The sequence below is a fragment of the Ammospiza nelsoni genome, chromosome 3 (genome assembly GCF_027579445.1).
Source record: "Ammospiza nelsoni isolate bAmmNel1 chromosome 3, bAmmNel1.pri, whole genome shotgun sequence".
NCBI lineage: Eukaryota > Metazoa > Chordata > Aves > Passeriformes > Passerellidae > Ammospiza > Ammospiza nelsoni.
In genome coordinates this window covers 30,851,908-30,876,898 of record NC_080635.1, presented here as the reverse complement: position 1 = coordinate 30,876,898, position 24,991 = coordinate 30,851,908, and the positions used below count along the sequence as shown (strand labels likewise).

Sequence of the window (24,991 nt, the reverse complement as noted above, 5' to 3'; positions counted from 1 at the left end):
CTGAAAATACATTACAGTTTGGGATCAATCTCATTTTTAGTGTGATCTTGCATGTACTTTTACTGCATTCTCTCCCTCCCTCTTCTCTACCCTCCCCTTTTGGTGGAATCAGGCCACTTTTGGAAAGATGAAAGTAAATACAAATAAATACTACAAGTGCTTTCACAGATGCTAGTTTGAACATTTAAATTGCTTTGACTCTCCTCCTCTCTCTTTGGATTTCAATTGTGAATATTTTAGCAAATTAGTTCTCTGGAAAAATGCATATAAATAGCATATTATTGTCCCAATTCTACAAAAACTTGATATATAATGAGAAAAGGTTTTCTGTTATATTGATAGGAATAAATTAATGCAAATAATAGCAGTTTCCTGCAGGAGGGTTTTATTTAAAGTTCTCTATCTTCCATATTCTTTCATGTCAGGCATGCAGCAAAAGCAGCACATTTTTGTTTAACATTTGAACTATATGTTTTAATTAGACACTCAATTTAATTAAAAAAAAGGGGGGAGGGGGAGCTATCCTGAAGCAATGACTGAGGTCATGAAAGGAAATGGAAAAGAAATTAGAACAAAATTATATCTAGTCAAATCCTAAGGGGACTGTGTTTACTTATAAGAAAGAGTTAGGCTGCTTTTGGTCTGAATCACTTCTATTTAGAGTTTGTCTCCTGCAAAGGCAGAAGGCAGAAATAGATGATGTTATTTTGGTTTTGTTCTTTTTTTACAATGGTGGTTTTGCTATTGTATGTTGAATTTCTAGATGAGTTTTTGGAAACGAGCAGCAATGCAAGAACTTGGCACTAGACACATGGGTTTCATCCAAGCTTTCTAGAAAAGCTCTGTCTGTGCCATTCAGTCGTTATCTGTACAATTTCTTGCTCTTCCATATGTGTCTGCATGTGCAAACCTTGCTAATGATTGTCCACCTTCAAATGAGAAACATCTGCTATTTCAGTGCTCCCAGATTAGTTATACCAGATAGCAGTTTCATCTCTAACCAGTGAAAGATATAATAATTTTTCCTGATCTTTCTGCTTCTTCATTGGTCATTCCATTTTTTGGGTGCTCAAGTCCCTCACCAGGTGACTTTCTGCTGTATGCAACATTCAGAAGATTTTTATTTAATTTGATTTTTGAGCTGCCTGATAGCCTCAGTGTGATGCTGAGGCTTCAGAGAGAGAGAGACAGTAGGTTCCTGTTTGAACTGTTGTCCTGCTCTTTGAAGTAGTCAATCAGCTGTAAAAATAAGGCTGGAACAAAAAATTAAATATTTATTTGATTGCCAGCGCTAATTTGATTCTCTGACCATTTGTTCCATTAATGAATTGGCCTCTTACAGGATATCTTTTTAACTTTTTCATTTCTTATAATTTGATCAATATTTATGAATGAAAATTTCATGTTTCTATTCCTCAAAAACATAGTCACTTTGTTGTTATTTCTTACAATTGTAACTGAAGATTGTGATCACTCTCAGATGTGCTGGAGTCTGCTGTCCTGGAGCCCAGGATACTGAGCTTGATGTGCACCCTCCTCACTGCCCTAAGGTCCTTGAATTCCCCCATTTCATGGGCACTGCAGCCAAGGCTGCCCTTGGGCTTCACATTCCCCACCAGCTCCTCCTCGTTGGTGAGAGCAATGTCCAGCATGGCACCTCTCCTCATTGGCTCCTCTGTCACTTGGAGCAGGAATTTATCAGTGTGATCCAGGAAGCTCCTGCATCGCTTATGCTCTGCTCTGCTGTCCCTCCAGCAGATATGGGAGTGGTTGAAGCCTCAGGAGTACCAGGGTTTGTGACTGTGAGGCTGCTCCTGTCTGTTTGCAGAAGGGCTTCCTGGTCAGGCAGCCTACAGCAGACTCCCTGTAATGTCACTTGTCCCTGTCCTCCCTTGAACCTGACCCACAAGCTCCCAGTCAGCTCCTCACCCATCCCCAGGTAGAACTCCATGCACTCCAGTGTCACTGATGTGGTGACACCCCCTCCTGCTCTTTGCTGCCTGGCCTCCCTGAAGAGCCTGTGGCATTCTGTTCCAGCACTCCAGTGAGGAGCCATCCCACCATGTCTCTGTGATGCCAGTGAGATCATAGCCCTGCAGGTACTGCCACTGGCATCCTGCTGGTAGGAGTGGATGGATTAAAGATCTCGTTTTCCAGTAACTTCAGTTTAAAGCCCTCTTCCCAGGCTTGGCAAGCCTCTGACTAAAGATTTTTTCCCTTCTCTGTCAGATTCAGTCCATAGAGACCAGTTGTTCCAAGATATTCCAGTTTTTGTTATATGATAACATCAGGTCAGTTCTAAAGTCAGTTATTAGACAGTAGTCCATTTATTATCAGTTCAAATGACAAATTATCCTTTGCTGTTGAAGTATTTATAAAGGGGAAAGTCTGTCTTGCATTATTATACTTTTAAAAAAAACTAGAAAAATCATAAAATCTTGATAGACCTATGAAAATTAATGTAGTTTCATAGATTGGGAGTAATTTATGCTAACATCATATATATTGATAGAATTGTATAAACCTTCCCTGTTACTTTTGAGGTAACTGTATTCCTAATGGCCACTTCACTGCTGAGATTTTATGTCATACTAGGCTTTGAGATGGCAGTGTTAAATTTTTCCTATTTCATTTAATGTGGAATACATCTTGCTTATGTCTTCTATTTCTTTGTCAAAGCAGAATTCCATATGTTTATGTCAGCCTTAAGTTCCACATACCTTACTGCAAAAACAATTGTACATTCTACCTTCAATGCCGATGGAGAAAAAGAAGGCAGAAACACTTTGCAGCATCAAAACCCCAAAATTTTAATAGGCTAATGGAAGAGCAGGTAGGTGAGAGGTTTCCTTCCCTCTGGGGGTCAGCACAACAGCAGCCAAAACAGCTGTTGATTCACACAGTCATTTGCACTTGCAGAAAAGAAAATCTGTTGCTATGCACTGCTGGTACCTGGTGCTTCCTTGAGAAATCCTTGCCCATGGATCTCACTTTCTAGAGAGAAGTAAAAACATTTATAAGAATGGGGTGAAAAAAAAAAAACCCAACCTAACTACAGAGATCAAGATCATTACTTATTTGTTTTGTTTGTTTCTCAGTATGTGCGGACTGGTCTGAATCAGTGTCCAGGACACCAACCCAGTGTTCATCATGTCTGAGCCCAAGGCAGGAGCTGCTGAGCCTGACATTGAGTTTCAGCTATCAGTACAGTACTGAATAGTCTCTGGACAAGGGCAGTTTATACTTGTAAAGCTGCTGTATCAGCAGATTTTAGCAGAAAAGGGACCTGTTCACATCTAAGAGTAGAGAGGAGGGAAGAATGGGGAAAGAACAGAAACATCCCGCTGTGACTCTGAGCAGCGACCAGACAGGAGACCATTTTCAGCACTAAAGGCTAAGAAGAAAATGTTACTAAACAGCTAAATATTCTCTGAGCTTCTGTGGTAATTTTACACCCAGTTGCACTTGCAGCAGGAAAATGACCATAAAAATAATCTGCTTCCTTCCAAGCCTTGGCAATCCAAACTTGCTCTAAGGAAGAACACTTTGAGGAATGAAGCTATTAAAAGCAGGAGGCCTGGCTGGGGCATCTAAATCTACATCCTGATTGCAAGGAATATATGACTGGAACAGAACCAGTAAGAAACCTTCCTTCAGAAGCCCAGTATGAACTCACTGTAGCAACAGGAGGCATTCATAGCACTGACCACTTTTTTTCTATTTTCAAATGAAAACTCTGTTTCAGACAAGGATGTAAAAATAGATTTTGTGTCCAGACTCATCTTGGTAAGAAATGCATTTCAGGAATTCCTCTTAATCCTCTTTACTCTCTGTTTCCAAATTAAACTTTTTAATGTTTTTCCTTTTTTAGGAAGAAAAAAAATTAATCTTCTCACATCATCAGTGCTTTTACTCTTTTTACATATAGTCATATTTGTTTATAATTTCTTTCAGTTCCTCATGGCGTCATTCTTGAATTCCTTCACCTATCAGTTGATCAAGTCAGAGCATCTTGGATGCTTTCTGAGAGAAAGAAGAATCAACTTGTTCTGACAGCAGTAGTGTCCTTCTGATTTATGTGCCTGATTTTCTCAGAGGCTGAACGTATCACACGTGGGATGTCAGGTTACAGCTAAAATACTGAAAACAGCCCTAAAATGCTGTATTCAGAATATGTCCTTCTTTAAAAGTTTCAGCAGGATAGCAGTGCTCTGGTCCTTCAGAGAAAAATCTACTTCAGGAAGAATCTCGAATCAGCATGTGAAGATGAGGGGAGCCTCCTTGCTCCTCGTATATCTTTCCTGAAATTTCCTCTCTGTAAAGTGAGGTACAATGCAAAGCTACAAATACGGTGTAAGAATGGAAACTTGCTTGCACGTGGAGGTAAAGGAAGGATGATGGCATGGAATAGCACCACCTGCTGACACCTCTCTTGGAAATGTTCTCCAGAACAAACCTGAGCTTTTCTGTTCTGTTACCAAAATATCTCAGACCTGTTCAATGAAGAGACTGATTTTTGAATGCTGCTGTCACGACATGGTAACTTCATTAGCAGCTGCAGGAATTTCTTGCCTCTGTCATTAGGAATAGTGGAGCATTCTGAAGATGCCAACCTATACAGGTTTTCTCAACATTTTTTCTCTCTTATCTACTCCATCCTTTTGCCATTCTGAAAAATGAATGTTTTTCCAATTTTTTTTTGCTGTTTTTCTTACTATGCAGGCACCTGGCCAGATGTAGAATATTTAAGCTAGAGTGAAACTAAGTAGGTTATGCTGCTTATTTATGCAGTGGGATGTTAAGATGATGATTTGGCAGTTGCATTACGTTCTCATCGTCCATAATATGTATTATTATTGCAGCCCATAATTCAGATGCCCAGTCATTTGAAGTTGAACTTTATTAGCTGAGCTGTCAGCAGACTTATTTTCTAGTACACTTGACAGATTTCATAATTACCATGTAGTGTTCAAAGATTTTGGGTCAGCTATCAACCTGCAAGAATTAAGGTCACAGTTTATTGTGATCAGGCTGTTGCAGTTTCTGGCGTCTTCAGCAGTGATGCAGTACAGAAGAAAAAGTAGACATTGCCATTTCCAGAATTCAGAAACTTTTCTCTGGCCAGTTATCTCAGAAAAGATCCATCTCAGAGCTTTCTGTATGACCAAAAAAAAAAAAAAAAAAAAAGCAAAACCAGAAAGAGTTCAGCCAACACCTTAAATAAATGCCTACTTTAAATGAGTGCAGTTTTTTTCCTTGGGTATCTGATATACTTTGAATAGCAGCAGCAAGAGGAAGAAGTGTGAGACTGAAACTCTAATGCATCAAGTGTTATGTTGGAAGCCCAGGAGTGGAATACACCACTGATGCTGTTAATGAAATGTGGTATCTGTGATGTTTATTCAGTGAGTTGTATTCCGTTTACTTCCACTGCCTGCTCAAACCAAATAGAGTTCTCTTGACTGTAACCAAATAATATATGGGGTTTTGCCAGTTAATGCAGGCTAACTAAATATCAAGACTGTTAATTAGTCTTCGGAGAGTCTCGGTGATCCTTGCAAATGGCAGCTACTGCAGAGATGCTTCAGATTTGCTCTTTTGCTGTGATGGAATAACTTCTACAGGGAATGTTCTTGGGGCAGTCTCCTCTTTAGATCTTCACTAGGGCTTTGGAAAACTGCATGTGTTCCCATCTGCTGTATCCCAGACAGTTTCCAGAGCAGTCAGTTTCTCAGGACAAGTCTTTGTGAATTTGGCAGATGTCAGGTAGTATCCATGCAGTAAGTTTTGAACATTAGTGCAAATTCATGTGTGCGCTGTCAAGTCTTGGTGTCTCAGACTAAAATGTGCATTGCCAGCATGGAAAATAGTGTGACTGATGGTGCTGCAATACCAAGACACCAGTGGTGTGCATCACAAGTGGGAGTGGGCAGAGAATGTTGAACAAGTTGCTTTATACTTGCTGCCTATTAATTTGTATAATATTTGCATAGCTGATGCAATTCTCTTATATCAGCCTCACTCTAGTTAGGCTCTTTTGAAATATAGTATTAATAATAGGTTCTCAATTTAAATGTCGAGTGATTTGATTAAACATGGAGAGATTTCTGATGTATCTAGGAGACTGAGATACCCACAAATCATTATTATCTCTTGATCTATCAAATGATATATCCACTGACATACAGCCTTTGTGCTGTCGGTGTTTGTGTCTTATCCTGTAAGTTTCATATTAAGATGTCTTAATGCTCAGCAAAGTCAAGAAAGAAATAATTCAAACTGTACTTCATTTCTGTGAATCAAAGTCTCATTTGATTTTGAAGTGACGTGCAGTGAGCCCGTTCTTAATCTCTCTATATGACTATCAAGGCAGCATACAGTTTTTGGTAACTTTGCTCCCAAAATACTGTGTATTCTCAATATCAAGTAAATCCATGGAACATGATAGCTATTTGCCCAAATAATCTCTACTCAGTTAATTATCTTTGCTATTATTCTAATTATTGGTATTTTTTCCATGCTGCTCTTTGTTCTCCCTCTTTTCTTTTTTTTTAAGTAACTGATTAAAGAGAATATTATTATTCTGTGTCTGTAGTGTTTAGCTGTTCTGATAGCAGAGAAATTCTACAACGCAAGAAAAGTGAAGGTTTTTTACTGATAATACCCAATAAAGATAGTGCTTGAGGTGCTCAGACTGTGGGGGATGACCAATTTCCCTATGACTTCTGCTGCCACAAATTGTGGATTTGCCCTGTGCAGAACTTAATGCTGCAGCCTGATCTTCTTACCATCCCTGACTTTACTGGTTCTTAAGAATAAAGTAACAAAGTATGGTAAATATTGCTTTTTCTATACAATGCACATGCAGCATCAGACACTGTCCAAGGAGGAATTCAACCATCTTGATCTGTCCTTAAGCAGAAATTCCTCATCGTGCCTTTTCACTCACAACCTGCTTTCCTTCCTTGTGTGCATTTTTATCATTCTCTGTACTGAGTATTGGTTGGTAGGTGCACTTGAAAATTATTTTTAATGACCTAGGTTCTTCATAAATGAGAGAAGTTAATTAGAGAGCTTTTGATGCTGTAAAGCAGGTAATGAGTGCCAGCCCACCTGGCTTGTCTCTGCCCTTTCCAGCCCAGATGCGCTGTCAGGTGAGGGCAGGGCCAAGCCTCTCCTCCCTGCCACCTTCCTCTGCTGGCTTTGCTGCAGCCACTCGAGTGCACACCAGTGCCACAGCCAGAACTGGCACTTCTCTGTGGGGCAGGACACTTGCTGAGGGTGCCCACCCTCCCTCTGCCACGGGGGGCATCTGGGGCTGGGTGTGCTCCAGCCTTGGCACCAGTACACAGCCTGAACTTGGTCCTGCTTGAGTACAGTGACCCACAAGCAGAAATTTAGACACAAAGGTCTTGGTCAGAGCACACTGCACCCTTCTCTAGCATGAGTGCAGAGGCTAGTAGAGCTTCCAAAAATTTAATTCCCTTGGCCTGTCTGTGAAAAAATCCACAGAAAAAGTGGTGAATGCCTGTTATGGGGCACTTATGTTGTTCATTTTACATGCCTGTTGAGAGCTGGGTGGGAGCCTAGTGTTCATGGCAATCTATATAGGATGGGAGCTGCAATCCTGACACCAGTTAATCCTGTTGGGGGGAGGCAGAGGGAGTTGTCCTTCTGTCACTTTTTTCCCAGTCTCAATGTCAATGTCAGCCTTGTCTCTCTTTTCAGGTGTGCCAATGCTGTTTGTTATCCTCTGGGGAACTGTCAAGTACCTTTATGAAGATGAGGGGTTGGTTTAGTTCTGATTTTTATAGCTGTCTCATTTGTGCTGTATGTGTGCACCAGCAGGTCACTGTTTGCTTTCTGTTCAGCGTGGTTTGCTTTGGCAATGTGCTGAAAACTCACATAATTGCTTCTGTTTTGTCTGAAGGTCTTGCATAACATTTCAGAAAGGAGAATATGTTTTTTTCTGATCAGAATTTTCTGGATGTCTGAATGAATCTATTCTTTTTCAGGTCAAGGAAAGGTATGTTTTGTTTTTCTGTACTTATAGTATCAACACTAGCAGTCATCCTACCTAACCAAGACCACTCCTGATACTGTGCCTTTGGCAGTAGCCTTTACAGTTGTTTCAGAAGAAGACAGCAGCCTCCCACAGGATTCTGCCTGCAATTTGTAGTGATTAGCCTATGCCTAGCAGCAGAGAAGTGATTGCCTTTTCTTGTTTAAGCTCCCATTATTTAGGTTTTCCTAAAATAAAGGCACATTCTCTGTCTGCTTACATTAGTCTTGCTGAAGTCAACTATGTCACGCATAAGACTGCTGTAAAACACAAAATACTTTTTGTGCTTTTTTACCATGATGGCTGTTCTGGAAAAAATTACCTTTGTATATGCTTTATAAATAGCTGTTTTATAAACAGCACTGTAACTTGTTGGATTTTTTTTTGTTTGTTTGTTGGTTTGTTTTTTTTAAGTGAGGAAAATGGCTTCGTTTTAGAGATAGTGGCTGCCTAGAAATATTTGGGTAGTTTTCTGTGTGAAAAGAAATAAATTTGTGTTCTTTCATTTTTATTTTAATTTTTTTTTTATTTAATGGGTTTTCCTCTTACTTAGTTTCCACACTACTCAGCCAAGACTTTTGTAGAGGATCCTTTTATTTTTTTCTTTTTTTTTTTTAATTCCCAGACACAATTATTATTGAAGAGTTGCTGCAATGTGAAAATTCAGTTTAGTCAGAGCCACCCCCAAACTGTTTTCTGGTGTTTCTGATTATTAAGAACCAACATTTTTTTGTGTGTGTGTTCCTCATAGTACTGCACCAGTTCAGTCAAATCTGCCTTTTCTGGTTAAAGCAATGCTAGGATTTTTTGACTTTCCTTTTCAGTGTTGACGTGATGATAGTCTTAGCAAGAATTGTGGCTGCACTGATGTACTGCAAGTTTTGTTGAAATTATCAGAATAGGTGTAGAGACCATGCAGCCTCTGAACAGGCGATGTTCCATGGGCATATCTTCCCATTGATGTAGAAAATGTATTCAAAGTGCTCATGCTGAGCCTCCCACATTATGTGGTGCTCAGAGCTGATTTATTTTTTCTATTAAGGAAAACTGTCATTCACTGCCTTCAGCAGACCTTAAAAGGGGCAATTTTGCACATTATTGAATTTTCTAAATGTTGTCTAAATATTTGTAAAATACAGCAATAAATAACTACATGCAGCAGCTGCTCTGAAAGGCAAGAGTTCTGTGCCTTAGGCAGGCATTTGCTGGATTAGCCAGGGATATCTTTCATGCTGTTTGCCATAGCTCTGTCACCATGCAGTGGGCTGTAAATTTCATTTGTGATTTAACTACTTCCCTGGCTATGAAGAATAACAGGAAATAAATGTGGTCAGGGCTAGGAATCTGAGGCAGTCCTGTGAATGTAGCCTTTGAGTAAAGGACTGAAGCCTGCAAGACTTGGTTGGTTGCACACTGCCTTCTTTCCTTACATGTGCAAGTATAAACTCCTTTAGAACACAATTAGTGTTTTTAAAAGTGAACTATTAAAAAATATTTTGTCTAGATTACAAATACAATTAAAGGCAAGCTGTTGTTCTTAGTTATTAGACTGTGCCTAAAAAGCTGATACTTACACATTTTTGCTTCTGTCTGCAATTAAGTATGGGAGCAAAACAGTCAGCCTTCAATCTTTTTTTTTCCCATTCACCTGTAGCAATTCAAGGTTAAAATTCAGTGTTTTCACTTCTAGAAGGAGAATACTGGATTGGTAAGCAAAGGCAGAAACATCCCACTAGCATTTTTTTCATTGGACAAATTCTCCATTCATGAGTCTGAGGCTATTAGTTGCCAAGCATCTTCTGAGAGGTGCTGAGCAAACTGTAGGGATAGATCCTAAGCACAATAGATATTGGTGCATTTATCAGTGTGGCAATCACACAAAGCACAGATGGGCCAGAAGTCATGTAGAGATATACCAGTTTTATTTTGTGGATGCTTTAATAGCCATGACACCTTAATTGACCTGTAATGGTTTTTTTATTGCACATATTTGTATAAATTTAAAGGTAGCTAAAATTGATGTGTGCCACAGGAAGCAAATTTACACAGAAACGTAGCAGAGTTAATGTAAAGAATTGTTCTCAGCCTCTGTTATTATGAAGATTTTTTTTAATTACCTCGGCATCTACTGCAGCTGGTGAGAAAATTGGAACTCAACTTCCAGCTATGCTTATTATCCCATCAGTCTTGAGGTGTTCAGATAAAAAAAATTTCCATGAAGCTGGCTCCCACTCGTGTACCAATTAAGAAGTTCTGTAGCTGAGATTCTGGCTCAGGTACACTGCACACAGCCTGCACACCTTTTTTGCCCAATACCTAAAATGCAATTGAATTGGAGGCTGTAGAGCTGCTGGTGGCAATAATATGCTCTTTGTACACATTAAACTGAAATTGAAGGAAAAATAATATCTCAAGCCCTTCTTGGACTTGCAGTCCCTGCAAGGGAATGTGGACTTGCCACAGCCGAGCTGTTGCGCTTCCCTCTCTAGTAAGTGAGCACATGTGGGTGCATGCTTGTAGCATGGAACCCTCCCCGTGCTGCATGGTTTGCTCTTTGCTCTTAGACTGTCCCACTACAAGGCTGGGGAGGGTTTCAGCTCCACCAGCATCACTCAAGATGAACGTTCACAGGTCTTCTAAGAAGCCTTAGGGAAAATTGTGTATATGTATGTCTTGGCAGAACAGATTTGGAGCTGAAGAGAAACTTTTTTTGGGAAGGAATCTATGTTTTATGTAGTGCTGTTTCGTGGTCTGTTTCCTACTCTGCGTAGCTCAGTAAACTGCTGTCTTTGCTGGTGTCTGCTGCTTCTGAGTAATGCTGAGCAAGAGGCTAACAAAGTAATTTCACAGAAATATTAAGAATGCTGTCACTGCAGGAGCAAGCCAAGTGAGACATGAGCACTGCCCTAACACCTGGGCCGTCCTACACAGACATTGCCCACTGAGCAGTGGGGGTGGCTGGCTGTGGCCAGAGGAAAGGAACTAGATGTACAAACCCTCAGTTTAAGGTTCGCTTCAGACCAGTGATCCCAAACTGTGGCTGCTGTGACTCTTCTTGTCATTTTTCTCCCATATTGCTTAGGGAGACAGGAATTTTGAAAGCTTAAATGAGACTCGTGCAGTAAATGAAGTATTATATTGTTGCAGCATGCTACTTACTTGGCAGAGGGCTCAGGTCAGCAAAAGTTAGGAACTGTTGCTCCCATTTTTGATTTTACTTGTTTATAATTTTTAAAACTCCTGGTGGGCCTGAAACCTTGTGCATATGCACCAAAAGAGCTGGAGTTTGCAGCTGCAATTGCTTTCCCATGGTTGAAATTAGTAACTCCTTTTTGAAAATAAGGACAGATAAAATAGATGACTGATCTCAATATTGTTATGACAATAATGATGGTAAGTAATGGGATAAAAACTAGCAAGCAATTAAATAAGATGATCTGACATTGGAGACTGAAGAATAATAAAAAATAGTGCAGGATGAGGAAGCTAAGAATGACAGCGGAAAGCTCAGACTCAAACAGATTCCCCCCGTTTCTTCTTTCAGCCAAATGACAAATTTGACCTTGGTTTTAATGGAGTAAATCTTCACAATTAATGGATGATAATTCATAGCAAATTGTGGAGGAGAGCTAGCCATTAGTGGGTAAGAAAGGCCAGTGAGTAGTATCCAGCTTGATTATGATAGCTGCAATAGTACAGAGCATTCAGTGTTTCTGAGAAGCAGCTGCATCTGTTTCCATGTCAGCATGATGTGCTTTCCTGGTATCTAGTCCTTAATATTGTTTTCCATCTGCATTGCTGGAACAGAATGAAAAGAAAGAGATTTTAGTAATGTACTGAAACTTTTCCTTCATCTCCTTTTTTTTTCTGTCCTCCTAGTTGCTGGACCAGAAACTATAACATGAATTACTGGTTGATCATCAGACTGCCCATTCTCATCGCCATTGGGGTGAGTCTGAGACGTGTGCTGTGAGATGGTACATTTCCCTGAGAACAGCACAATATGGTACAAAGATGCACATGTGGCCATTGTGCATCTCCAAAGGCTAATAACCTTTGAGGCTGTTGACATTTTCATTCAGAAATGTGATTTTATGAAGCCAAGTTGGTTTCTGTCACTGAAATTCCAGACTAGCATTTTGTTTCTTTAATTTGGCCACAAGCTGCCGTGTTGTAGTGGCAGGACATGATAACAGAACAGCATGCTGCAGCAGCCCCATTAACTCCCCTGTGAGCAGGAGGTGTGGAAGGTAGTTCAGGGAGACCAAGGATACTATTTCAAATACTGAGCTACAAAAGAGCTGCAAAATGTGTGGCATTGTGTAGAAATATTCTGCAGGCACAATACTGTGCCAGGCTCACAACTCCAGCCAAGGCAAATGCGCCACACCTTTGCTGTGTCTCACTCCCCAGAGAGTAACTGGGGTCCCCTGCTTTGTGTAATGAAGTACCTGTGTTTTTAAAGGGTGGCTTGTGCATTCACATTTAGACCACAATTCCTTGGCAAGGAGTTGAGTTCTGTGGCAAATTCTGCAGCTGCTTCATAGCAGGATGCACAGAGAGCTACACATGCATACACAAACCAGCCTTTTTGAGTACTTATGCACATGGGTTTATTGATGGTGATATAAATTCTTCTTCCATTTTTCCAGGTGAATTTCCTCATCTTCATCAGAGTTATATGCATCATCATCTCCAAACTTCAGGCTAATTTGATGTGCAAAACTGACATAAAATGCAGGTATGTCTTAAGGTGGTCTGATGCTTTTCGTGCTCATCAGAATAGAAGCAGACAAGGGCAAATGTGAAAGGAGTGGGTTGACCAAGGTGGTTAAAGACCCTTGAGTAATGCACAGGTATGGTGTCATGCATTAGTAACTGCTTGGACAGTCAGCCCACAGAAAAGTCTCAGGGAAACCAGGGCAGGTATTTCACCTGTGCTATAAACAGAAGGCTAGATCACTGTCACTCTACAGTCTTCCATTAGACTGAAGGAATATTAAGTAAGCAGTTATTTTTAAAATACCTGCAGCACATGCAAGTACTGAATGTTAGAGTCCTTGAAATCAGCCAGAGGAGGGCAGCTGGTGTAAGGGCTGGAAGGAGTGTCCTGTGCGGAGTGGCTGAGGACTTCTGACCTGCCTGGTTTGGAGGAAAGGGCTCTGAGGGATGACCTTGTTCCCTTCTACAGCCCTCTGAGGAGTTGAAGTAGAGAGGGAGGTGCTGAGCTCTTCTCCAGGATATCATAGGACATGTGGGAATGGTTCACAGCTGCACCGAGGGAGGAGGTTCAGATTTGCATCAGGAAACATGTCTTTACTGAGAGGATGCTCAAACCCTGGAACAGGCTTCCTAGAGAGGTGGTCAGTGCCCCAAACCTGTCAGTGCTTAAGAGGCATTTGGACAGTGCCCTTAAGAACTTGCTTTAAGTTCTGAACAGGTGGTTGTCATAGGTTCCTCCCAGCTGAAATATCCTATCTTATTCTAATTTGAACATAAAAATATGAGCTGATAGAAATAAAAGCTTTCACTTCCAGTAGGATAAGATGGGATCAGTTTGAGTTTTGCTCCTTGTTTTGCTCCTTGCCAGTTGTTATTGGGAAAACTTTCAATCTTGAATGCGTGAGATATTTCAAGAGAAATGTCAGGGCTATCACATATAAATTCAATTTTTGGTTTGTAGTCAGTCTATCCTTGTCTGTATTCTCCCTGTTATTTAATCCCCTTGCTAAGATTCATGGTTGCATCCTTCATTTGTCCATCTTGACATTTGTACTGCAGTCTGGAAAACAATGTAAGAATAAAAAGTTAGCTTTTGAAGTGCAGAGCTACATGCTGTGGTATCTGGACTGCTGCTGTTACATTGGGTATTTCAATGCTGCAGTCTTCTAAACAAGACACAGCATATATTTTGGTGATTTCTTATCTGTGTGAGTTGACGGGTGTGTTACCTACCTTCTTTACCTCACATGAAATTTTGGAAATCTTAATGTGTCTTGAGAGTTCAAATCAAAGATGAGGACTTGTTGGAGCTGGAGGCTTTGATTCCATGCCCACTTGTACAGAAAATTGAGTATTTTCAGAAGGTCACAGTGAAAGGACAGGGGCAAAGGTCACAAGTTATAAAAAGAGAAATTACCCTTGCATGTCAGGAGAAAATAAATTCACAGTCAGAGTGGTCTGATGCTGAAAGAGAGGTCCAGAGGGGCTTTGGAGGACCTTGGAGATACTCAAAACTTGGCTGGATACAGCCTTGAGTAACCTGCTGTGAACTGGAGTTGGGCTAGAGTCTTCCAGAGGTGCCTTCCAACCTGAATGCTGACATAATTCAGAATAGCAGCCAGTAGCCCTCAGGCACACAAGAGCTACAAAGGTCTGACAGCCCTGCTGATTGAGTGATTTTGTATGTACTGACTTGTCTCAAGACAGGTTGTTGTGAGATGTGGGTGAGTTTTGTGGCCCAGGAAGCTCCCACGTGATCCCCATGCATCTTTCACTATCCTTTTGGGTAGCTGACATGTATGTCCATCAGAAGAGAGTTACGGATCATTCTTGTGAATTTTTTCCTGTGGTTGTGTATCTTGAACTGTCTCACAAGTGAAGAATCATTTCTTTCAGATTGGTTTGTCTTTCATCCTTTGCTAGCTCTGTCTTTGAACTTGCCATCACTCATTTTAAGACAGTTTGATTGCTTTGACAAAGTGTTCTGCAGTTACATATAGTTACAATGTTTAGAAGATTTAACACACCCACAGAGGTGGGAAGGAATACCAAGTACTCCTCCCTTTGCCAAGATATTTTTAAAAGATTCCAATTATTGATAGATTATGTCTTTCATGTCATCAAGAAAGTAGGTTTTGGTTGTCTTTCCCAATTACAGGTGGAGAAAAGAATACAAAAGAAAGACATCACAGGTACAAGGAAGCACACAGCTTCTTACTGAGTTTGGAAGATTTTCAGGTGAGATACAGCCAGTAACTGGATAGAGCTTTGCTGTCACCAATAAATGGTCTGCAGTGAAGTGGTAGGGGAGGTTAAAACTTGTAGGAACTTACTAAAGTTATTTTGAGGAGGTTTTTATCCTGCAGCCTCTGGAAGAGGACCCTGCATCACAAAGTGGTGCAGTGACTTAAGAAAGTTGAAACTCTGTCAGAAACAATGCAGAAGGGGTGACTCCCAGGGATTATTTGGATCAGCAATTCAGTGGCACTGATGAATCTTTAATTGCTTTGTAACCTTAGGTTGGCCAAGTCTACGCTGACTCTGATCCCACTGCTGGGGACCCATGAGGTCATCTTTGCCTTCATTACTGACGAGCATGCCAGAGGGATGCTGCGCTTCGTGAAGCTTTTTACTGAGCTCTCCTTTGCTTCCTTCCAGGTAGCACTCACCGTGTGCCCATGGGCATAAGATCTTTTTTAACTGCTGTTTGAGGACCTGCTTTCTCTTTCATTCATTGCATGCTTATGTTCCTTATATTTCTCAGTTTAGCACTGGATGTTATAGGATTGTGACAGTGGAAGGGAAAGTGTAAGGACTAATTTTTAACAGCCAATTTTACTACAGTAAGCTGGTATTCCTGTCCACATATTAATATTTATTTCCTATGGTTCACCTCAGGGCAATAACAAAATTGTCTGTGACTTCCTGTAATTGTACAGTGGTGTTGCTGAAAGCACATTTTGTGCTTTCTCCAGTGTTTCTGATGCTCCTTGGAAAATCTGTACTGCGAGAGATAGCTGTCTCCAGCTGTAACTGTGTGTGAGGAGGGCATAGGCTTATTGTGATCTTTATTTAACTGTTCCCTTAGGTAAAGCCATTTCAAATGAGTATCCTTCTGTAAGGAAATCATTATTCTGTTTCCCTGCACACTTACTCATTCCCTGTTTATCAAGCACAGAGCTATATTTAAGGCCACTGTGAATTACTCCCTTATGAAGTGTTTAAGACTTGAAACCTTTGCTTTGTACAGAAGAAGGGGAAAGAAATCACTAGACAAAAATAACAGATTGAAGAAAACAACAACTCCTTTTTCCTAAGATCATGTGCTTTGAGACATAGTTTGGTCAAACCTCTGCTCTGCCATCAGAGTTGACAGGGACCAAGGATTGTCCACTTTTCAGTCTTACCCTGGACATGTCAGTGTGGAGCCTCTAGCCCTTTGCAACTGAGTTTGGCAAAGTGAGGAAACTGCTCTGCTCACTGTTCTGGTTTTTGTTGATTTCAGGGGCTGATGGTTGCAATTCTTTACTGTTTCATCAATAATGAGGTAAGAGAGATACTATTTTGTTCCAATTTGCCTTATCAGCATACAGTATAGGAAATTGAAAATGGTCTTGAACTGCTAAATTGTCCTTGTTCAGGACTTTTTGTTTTACAGAGCCTTCCCTGCACAGCTCTGTGGGATAACTCATCAGACAAATGTGTTTGGAAGGAATTCAGGCAGTATAATTTACAGTCACTGTTTGTAGATTTGGAATCTCACAGTCTTTCTTACAGTTGTGTTGTTTGCACTGGTGCATTCTTTGATTAAGAACTACAGCTGCTCTTAATCTGTCTTATTTTAATTGCTTGTTTTGCTTTTACTTGCTTTTTATTTGCTTGTTTTTGTGAATGGGGGAGTGGAGCCCATTTTATTCTATGAACTCAGATCAGCTTGCTGGTGAAGTTGGAGAATCCTCATGGCCACTGCTGTACAGTTTGGTTTCATTTGGTTTCCCCGTGGCCCGGCTGCTTGAATGCATTGTAACTCTCTCATTAACACTGAACCTCACAGAGTGGTAAACTCACAGACCCAGAAGAAGTGAACCTTTAGCTTTGAGTTAATTGATTGCAAGTACCATCTTCTGTGGTTTCTGCTGAATCCCAGCCCTGTAGTGGGAAAGGGTATTGTTCTGTTTCAGTATTGCAGGAGTCTCGTGTTACCTTCTAAGTGATTATTACTCATTCATTTGGCAGCCAGGTTTGTAAGGGTAGTAAACACTACTCATTTAGTCACTACATTACTAAATTAAATGCACATCAATATGTTTTACACTCACAATAAATCTACTTTTAACTATGACGTGGCTATTCAAGATCACTTATTGAGAGACAGGCCTCATCAGGGAATTGGAATCAGTAGAAGAATGTACTATTTCTATCATTATGGCCAGGCTGGAGTCAACAGGAAAGCAACAGGCATTCTGAATTAAGCCTTTCAGGAGTCTGCTCAGTTTTCTAGGTTGTGAGTAAGATTTTATCAAAGTGAATAATCTATTAATTGTACTGCTTACCAAAATCAGAGGTGAGTAGCAGCAGGCTTTGCTGTTGGGAATGAATGTAATTTGCTGTGTGTCATGAATTAGAGAATATTTGTTTCAGATTGCTTGTATGGCTTTACAGGTGTGCTTCAGTCCTGAGATGCAGCACTGTCTGCTGGTGGATCGTGTATTTCTTGTGATTCACCTTGGTGTTTGCTCACACATCCCTTGTGCAGCTGCAGCCAAGCCTCTCATGTGTAATGCTCAATAACTTCCTTCACATGAAATAACAGCAAAGTTACATCATAATCCAAACTTTATTACAAGCTCTCAAACAGGCACCGTTGTTTCATTTGAGGGAGCTTACCTGTAATAGCTTACCTGTGTTCCTAAGAAATGCTCCAAATCTCTTGTTACTATAATTCTCTTGCCTTTGTAATGTAGTTCATAAAGCCTAAACACAATGAGTTCAGCTTCACTGACAATCCAGTATAAATTATTTTGCTTGTTTCAACTCTTGTTCAAAGAGTGGGAGTAGGATTTTGTGAAGCCTGGTCATCAGTGTCCATTAAAAAAATTTTTTGTAAAGGAATTTGGTTAAGTAAAGTCTGTTCTAAAGTAGATGAGAATTCTTTTCCTCAGCTAAATGAGAAGCTGTTTTCTGACACACTGTATTTGTCCAAAGACAATCCTTGTTTGCAGTGTGGTCTGCATTTTATTTTTGTTTGTGACTCATTGACTCCTTTTTCTTTAACCATACAGAAGGAAAGTTCCTTGCAAGTCTTGATGCACAGATCAATAGTAGAAATGAAGATAGAAGTGATATTAATATCCTTTTCTAGTATCTACTTCTTAAAAAAAATAGAATTTGCTCATATTTCAGTCTTACTTTGTCTGAAAGATTCTGGATTTTCTCTGAACTTGCTCTGAAGCCAACAGTAGTGTCTCATGAGGTTGCCTGTTACCACCAATGTTCTTTGAAAAATGAGCCAGGCTTAATATGACCAGTTTTTCTGCTGTTAGTGCTGCTTTCTGTAAGAAATACTTTAAGCCACAGAGGTGTTGCCTTTTTCCACCACTTAGTTGAAGATGGTTCAGATTTCATTCTCTGTAGCCTTGGTTCTCCTTTTTGCCTTGTCACAATGGAAGTACAATTCAATCTCTTCTACTTTAAAGAATCTGTCCTGGTGCCAGGACTTCTGAGTTCTTTAAATACTGGCCAATCCTTCCTTTTGATTTTAATTTCTTTTCATTCTCTATACAGACTATTAATTAAACTCTTCCATCAGCTTAGTTCCATCCCATTTTAGATCTGCTTTCCTTTCATTATCATTTGCTGAGATATTTTTTGCCAAAATTTAGCGATTTTTTATAATTAGATTCCAGATTCATTGCTACACTGTCAACTTCCTTCTCCATTAGGTGCATAAAGCTCAATCAAGAGCTCTCTGTGAGAGATCTTCTCCAGCCTTAACCTCCATGACCATCTTTTTCAAGTTGTCCCCCCCTCTTTCCTTTTTCTTTTAAAATACTCTACGTAAAAATTTTTCTTCCCCTGTCTCACATGTCATGGTTTAACCTCCAGCAACTACGCACTGTGCAGCCACTTGCTCATTCCAGTTTGGTGGGATGGGGAAGCGAATTGAAGGAATAAAAGTGAGAAAACTCTTGGGTCGAGTTAAAGACAATTTAACAAGTAAAACAGAGCAAAATGTGGAATTCATTTACTACTTCCCACTGGCAAGCAGGTGTCCTCCCAAATTCCTGCACACCTCCAGCCTGCCTGCTGTCAGGGTGGGATGAGAAGCTGAAAAGGCTTTGGCACTGTGCAAGTCCTGCTCAGCAATAACAAAAGCATCTCTATAATTGCCAACACTGTTTCCAGCACAAATGCAAAACACAGCCCCATACTGGCTGCTGTGAAGAAAATTAACTCTACCCCAGCCAATGTCAGCACATCATGGGGGCTTTGTTCTTGGTATCATTTTCCTGTATAGCTTATTTCTGGGGAATCTTATCAACAAAGGAAAGTTAGTAGGATAAGCATTTTGCTGAAAGATCTGTAGATCTACTTCTGTGCTCAGGAACTGCCTCTGCAAAATCAGTCTTACTTAATTCCCTTGCTTATACATTCAAAGCCATTTAGGCAAAAACTCAATTCCACACAGGCAGCAGACCTGCTCCCTACCCTCTTCCTAACCCCTGGAGAGAAAACTCCTGATAACTGATATTATGCCAGTCATATCTGTTCCTAAGACAGACCCATTCCTACAGTCTTTTGTTCAGGTCTTCCATTCACTTTATCTCGGTTTTGCAGGCTGTTTGTATCATAGCTCAAGCCTGTCATGTCCAGCTGGAGTAAAGACTCATTTCCTCCCTTTGACTGACCTAAAGGTACCTATTGCTCATTTACTTACTCAGCCAGTCACTACAGTCATGCTTTCATTCAGGATTTGCCAGTAAATGCCTACAACAGCTTTTTCCCAGTGCTGCCTTATGCTTCCATGCCCACAAAAGATGCCAAGTACTGGAACAGTAATATGGTCAATTACTTTCCTGCAGACACTTGCAGTTCCTGCATTTCTGCCTTTGTCTGACCATTTTCCCTCATTGTTCTATGCCAAGCTCTCCCAGACACACTGTCTTTCTTTGTGTCTTTGTGCACCTTTTGACACAACAAACTCCCCTTACCATGGTAGAATACAAGCATCTGTCTCAGTATCTTTCCTTCTGACCCATCTGGTCGTGACAGTGGAGCTTAGATTCTGAATTCTGACAGATTGTCAGAAACACAGAGATGCAGCTGGTTCCACCAGGACATTCAGTACAAGGGCTGTAGGCCAGAGCTGACAAGCCCTGATAGAGGCACCCACCAGGGGAAGACAATTAGTTTTGTAAGGCTTTGCTCCTTTTTTAGGAGTTCCTCTCAAATTCAGTCTTTCTCAAGCAAGGAAAGCGGACATAGAGCAGCTGGTTCCCTAGGAGGTTTCCCTCAGAATATGAAGGTTTCAACAGCCTGGGCATGATGACAAACCTGTGCTGAAACTGCCATCAACCTACTTAGTCTCTTGGTACTCAGTATGAGACCCTAAAATAAAAGAAAAAGCATCTTTCCAGAGAAGGCTCCCTTAAGTGACCCACCTACAGTGAACTTATTTCCGGGCTGAAGTACACACCATAATGAACTTATTACTGTGGTTACACTCCTGCCTTTATCTAGAGTAACAAGTGTGAAATTTTATGTCCTCTGCCTTATGTGTTAAAAGCTAATGGAGGTTCTTACTTCAGCCAAGTGGCAAGAACTTTGCCTGTGGAACAGGAAGATCTAATTCTGTTCTTGTTTAGCAGTTACACAATCCTGGATAAACTTCCAAACCTGTGCAGAGGTTACACAGTTTGACCCAGAACCTGTGACTAGATGAGCATACTTCGTAGCTTCAAGAAAAGCTAGTGTCTGGAATGAGAAACTGTAATTGCTGTTTTAAAGGGGAACAAGTTCAGTCTCTAACTTGCTTAATTGTTGTTTTCAATTCTGAATAGGCATACGGTTTTTGTATGAAATAAAAAGAACCCACATAAATATTCAAAGAACAAAAATAATCCAGGACATAATAATGTTTAAATCAAACCAAAAGTTAGAACTCCTAAGAATACCTGTGGTGCAATATTGAGCAGAAAGTCAGTCTTTTCAGCTGTTTCATGGCTGATAAGCAAAGTCAGTTTAATTGTTAGTCCTGGTAGGGCATATAGTCCAATCAGTATTGCAGGTGAATACATTTAGAGCAAAATAATGAAGGTAAGATTTTCTGGTGCATAGAAGAGCTTTTTTTTCTACAAGTAAAAGTGAAAGTCATCATTATTTTAAATGTGGAGTGGCCTATAATGGATTAATGAGATAATTGGATAATTGGAAGCAATAATATTGCAGGTTTAAAGCACTTCCAGTTTTTCTCGGTAATGTGGTATCCTTGCTGTTTTCTGATGGAGTCATTTAAAGAGCTGATTAGTTCTACATTCATTCCTTTTGTTTCCTTCTTTGCTTCTGTTAGGTTCAGATGGAGTTTCGGAAAAGCTGGGAGCGCTGGAGGTTGGAACACTTGTATGTCCAGAGAGACAGCAGTATGAAACCTCTGAAGTGTCCAGCCAACAGCATCAGCAGTGGGGGCACAGTAGGCAGCAGTGTCTATGCTGCCACTTGTCAGGCCACATTCAGCTGAGATTTCTGCAGGTGAATCAGATGGAGAACAATGAACTGTATAATCTACCTGAAAACCCTTAAATACCCAAGCAAGTGGCTTAAGTTTGCCATCTCCAGCAAGAAACTTAAGCATGTGCTGCTCATCGCCTGCCGCCTTTTGGACAAAGGTTTCTAGGGAAAGCAATCTGCTAATGTAATGAACACATCAGAGGAAAAATTGGTCATGTCTAAAGTAAGTTAAAAGAGTTTTTTCCTATTTGCACACAAGGCCTCCAGGGGTCCAAAACTTAAGTGTTGCATTGATCCAGTCTGAAACCACAGGGTCAATGGCTTATTACTGTTGAGTGGGTGAGCTGAGTGATCGACTGATTAAATTACAGGGATATAGAATATTATTATTGCCAGAAAATACATTTAGACTTTTCTGGCGATAGGGTAAGGTGCCATCGCCATTTTTAGAAAAAAATAATTTAGTGGGACACAACTTGTGTTTCAGGGAAGAATCAGTTTTGTAGCAGGGGTTTCCCAAAGTTAAAGTTGAAAATATGCTAATCTGTTTTCTGGGTAGGTGAAGAACAGCATCCTGAAGGTCTGTCAATGTTCAGCAGGTAATGTAGTGAACACTTCTGAATGCCGTCTTCAAGGTTCGCTTCAAAAAGTATAAAAACCCAAACAAAACAAAAATGCAGTATCTGTGAGGTACCTTCTCTGCTGGGAATAGGTGCACATTATTTCTGTTGACATGGATGGAGATGTACCCTGTGTGCACTGTCAGTGCTAGGCTGCCCACCTGGTGGGCACACAGGTGTTCACAGGGATGGGGTGATGCCTTGTGTTTCAAGAGAACCTTTCCTTGTCTGAGCTTTACGCTGCTCCTTGGGGGTGCAAGCACACAGAAAGAAGTCAGCTTGCGGCCACTGCTGGTCTCAGCAGACCTCTCCTCATTGCAGAGATTCGCTGGTTGGCAGTGTGTACTCACTTTTGTTTCCCCTCCTGCCTCGGTCCTTCTCTCCTGTGACACACGGCACCCTCGCGCGGAGCGGGAGGTGGCCCTGGCGCAGGGCGCGGGTTCAGGACCAAGGAGAGCTCCCACCCCCCTTCCCGGGGTGGGCTGCCATCCTCCAGCGCCTGCCAGCTTCCCATCAGCGGCATTCCAAAAAGGAAAAAAAAAAAACCCAAACAAAACCAACAGCTCCAAACAGAAAATCCTGAACTCCATGAACTTTTTTCTGTCTGTTTAAAGCAACAAGGGCTCGTGCAGTGACTGCATCTGCACTGTGTAGTGCGTTTGCTCCCTGACCTTGACAAGAGTTGCTGGGGACAGGCAGAAGTACCTCTACAAGCCCGATGTGATAGGTTGCATCGCTTAATAAAAAGCTTTGCACATCTTTACTCGTACTTGGGCTCCCTTTACAACAAAGAGGTGAAGTGCCAAAGACAAGCTCTGAAAACCTCCCTGCTCACAGATTTTTGTAATAAATAAGTAACTTCCATGGCAAAGCAGTTACAACGACTCAGCAGAAATAACCCTCCCTGTTCTCAAGTCTCTTTGCACTTGCATTCACAGTCCCTATTACCAAGAAAGTGGACTGGATATTCTGGGATGTAACTCAGCATCTTTCCTGCCTGAAGCTAGATTGCTTTGCATGGGATTATTTAATCATTGCATTAGAATCCTAATTGCCAACAGCATGGATTAGTTCTGCAATCATGAGGTTAGAATTGAATTAAAGAGGATGTGTTGCCACCTTCTGCTCTAATGCTAGTAATTGAGCTCCAGGGAGAAAGACACGTTTGCAGAAATCCACCACAGTTCTCAGGCTGGCTTATGTGTCTCCAGCATGCTGGCTTCTCTGCAGGCTGCTTCCAGGCCTTCCCTCTCTTAATGTCAGTTGCAAAGCTGACTTTGGAATGAAGCACTTCAGGTTCTTCTGTATATTTAATAACTAGCTTCTGTGCTGTGTGACCATCAGTACAATACTTGTCTACTACATGCAGGTGTTAACTGCTGTCCTGCAAGTTAATTAATTAGCTTCCTGTATCTACAGAGTATGCTTGATGTTTCTATCTAATGTCTATCCTGAAGTGCTAAGAATAGGAAAACAGTACTAAAGATTGTCACTGGCAGGTGGAAGGGCAGCATGGTGACAGATGCACTTTACAGCTGTGGCTTAATGCACACTGGTGGGAATAATTTCACTGATTAATATTCAAGAGTGGATGCTGGTCCTGCTTAGTTGCGTGCAAACCTGGGAAAAAAGTTCCTGCTGCTTGCACAGCTGTTGGCAAGATGATAGTTTTGCTGGGATAACAGGAAGTTACAGAAGTGTTCTAACTCACTGAAGTGCTGGACAAACAAGGGTGTGTAACAAATGAAAGAGGACAGACATAGGAATAGGGAGCATTTCCATGTGTGGTAACAAACCTGTACTTAGTTGCTGTCACAAGCAAGATTCAACAGCTTGATGTGCTTTAGAGTTAGTAAGCTGTTCTTGTCCCTCCTACTCATTTGTGGACTGAGGGCTTTGGGCCCACAGGAATAACTCCAGTTAACTTGGTGGCTTCTGCTTTGTTAGAATGTAAGAGAAAAGTAAGGTAACAAAGTGAGGTCTTAGCCAAGCAGAAGGCTGCAGAGGAAATTTTCCCCCCCCTCCAATTAAGCTCTCATTAGTTCAAACCTTTTTAAATCCCCTCTCAAAACAACTCAGTGGAAGTAATTAACACCAAGCAGAATTACAGTATTTGTGTATTTAAAAACTGAGCAAGGCCACAGTGCCAATTTCTCCATCATACTTTATCTACTTCAGTAAGACCTTTCACAAGCCTTTGTTATTCATGCCATCTCCATTTCACAATGTGTAAGGTACATTTATTTGAGTAGCATGAAATAAGCAAATCAACACAAAGCACTGGAAGAGATGAACTGTGTCAGTTTTTATTTCTTGTGCCTTTTGGCTTCATGCTCACTTATTGTGGTAACTTGTTTCATGAAGCATTAAATACAAGAGTCTATAAATCCACCTGGACATAATGCAGCTAGAGCGTATAGCAAGTGAAAACTTTATTTGCAGCATTGCTGCTATGAATTTTTATAATTTCATTGATCTTACCTTATATTTAATATTTATTTGCATGTATTTTCTTGTTTTAAAAAATACCCACAGAACTGTACAAGATGTCAGATTATCAGCTCCCCATAAACACTACGTTGATGTTTATTTTTATTGTTGTGAATAAAGTTTCAACTTACAAAATTCCATTGCTTACAGGTGTTTTGAGTATCATCTAACTACTTTTTACCCTGTTACTAGAATACTTTTTAAGAATGGAAAGATTCTGTGGTTCTTTCAGGGAAACAGTGCTTTATGTGTGCAACTGTGTCCACTACCTAGTGGTGTTTGATCCTGCTGAGCATATGTTAATCAAATACAAAATGCAGCATGTTATAGAGTCAAAAGGAATCAGTAAGAATACTGAAAACTCTCGGGG

At 40.7% G+C, this 24,991-nt stretch overlaps 1 protein-coding gene across 1 annotated transcript in view; it reads left to right on the top strand.

Annotated features, from left to right (window-relative positions):
- The window catches only part of GLP1R (glucagon like peptide 1 receptor), an 85,657-nt gene extending 60,901 nt beyond the window's left edge, over positions 1 to 24,756 (top strand). Inside the window, 6 exon segments of the mRNA XM_059467656.1 lie at positions 7,729 to 7,789; positions 11,942 to 12,011; positions 12,715 to 12,803; positions 15,304 to 15,442; positions 16,290 to 16,331; positions 21,354 to 24,756. Of these exon segments, the coding sequence (XP_059323639.1) occupies positions 7,729 to 7,789; positions 11,942 to 12,011; positions 12,715 to 12,803; positions 15,304 to 15,442; positions 16,290 to 16,331; positions 21,354 to 21,521 (569 nt within the window). The 3' untranslated portion in view covers positions 21,522 to 24,756.
- The last annotated feature ends 235 nt before the right edge of the window (positions 24,757 to 24,991 follow it).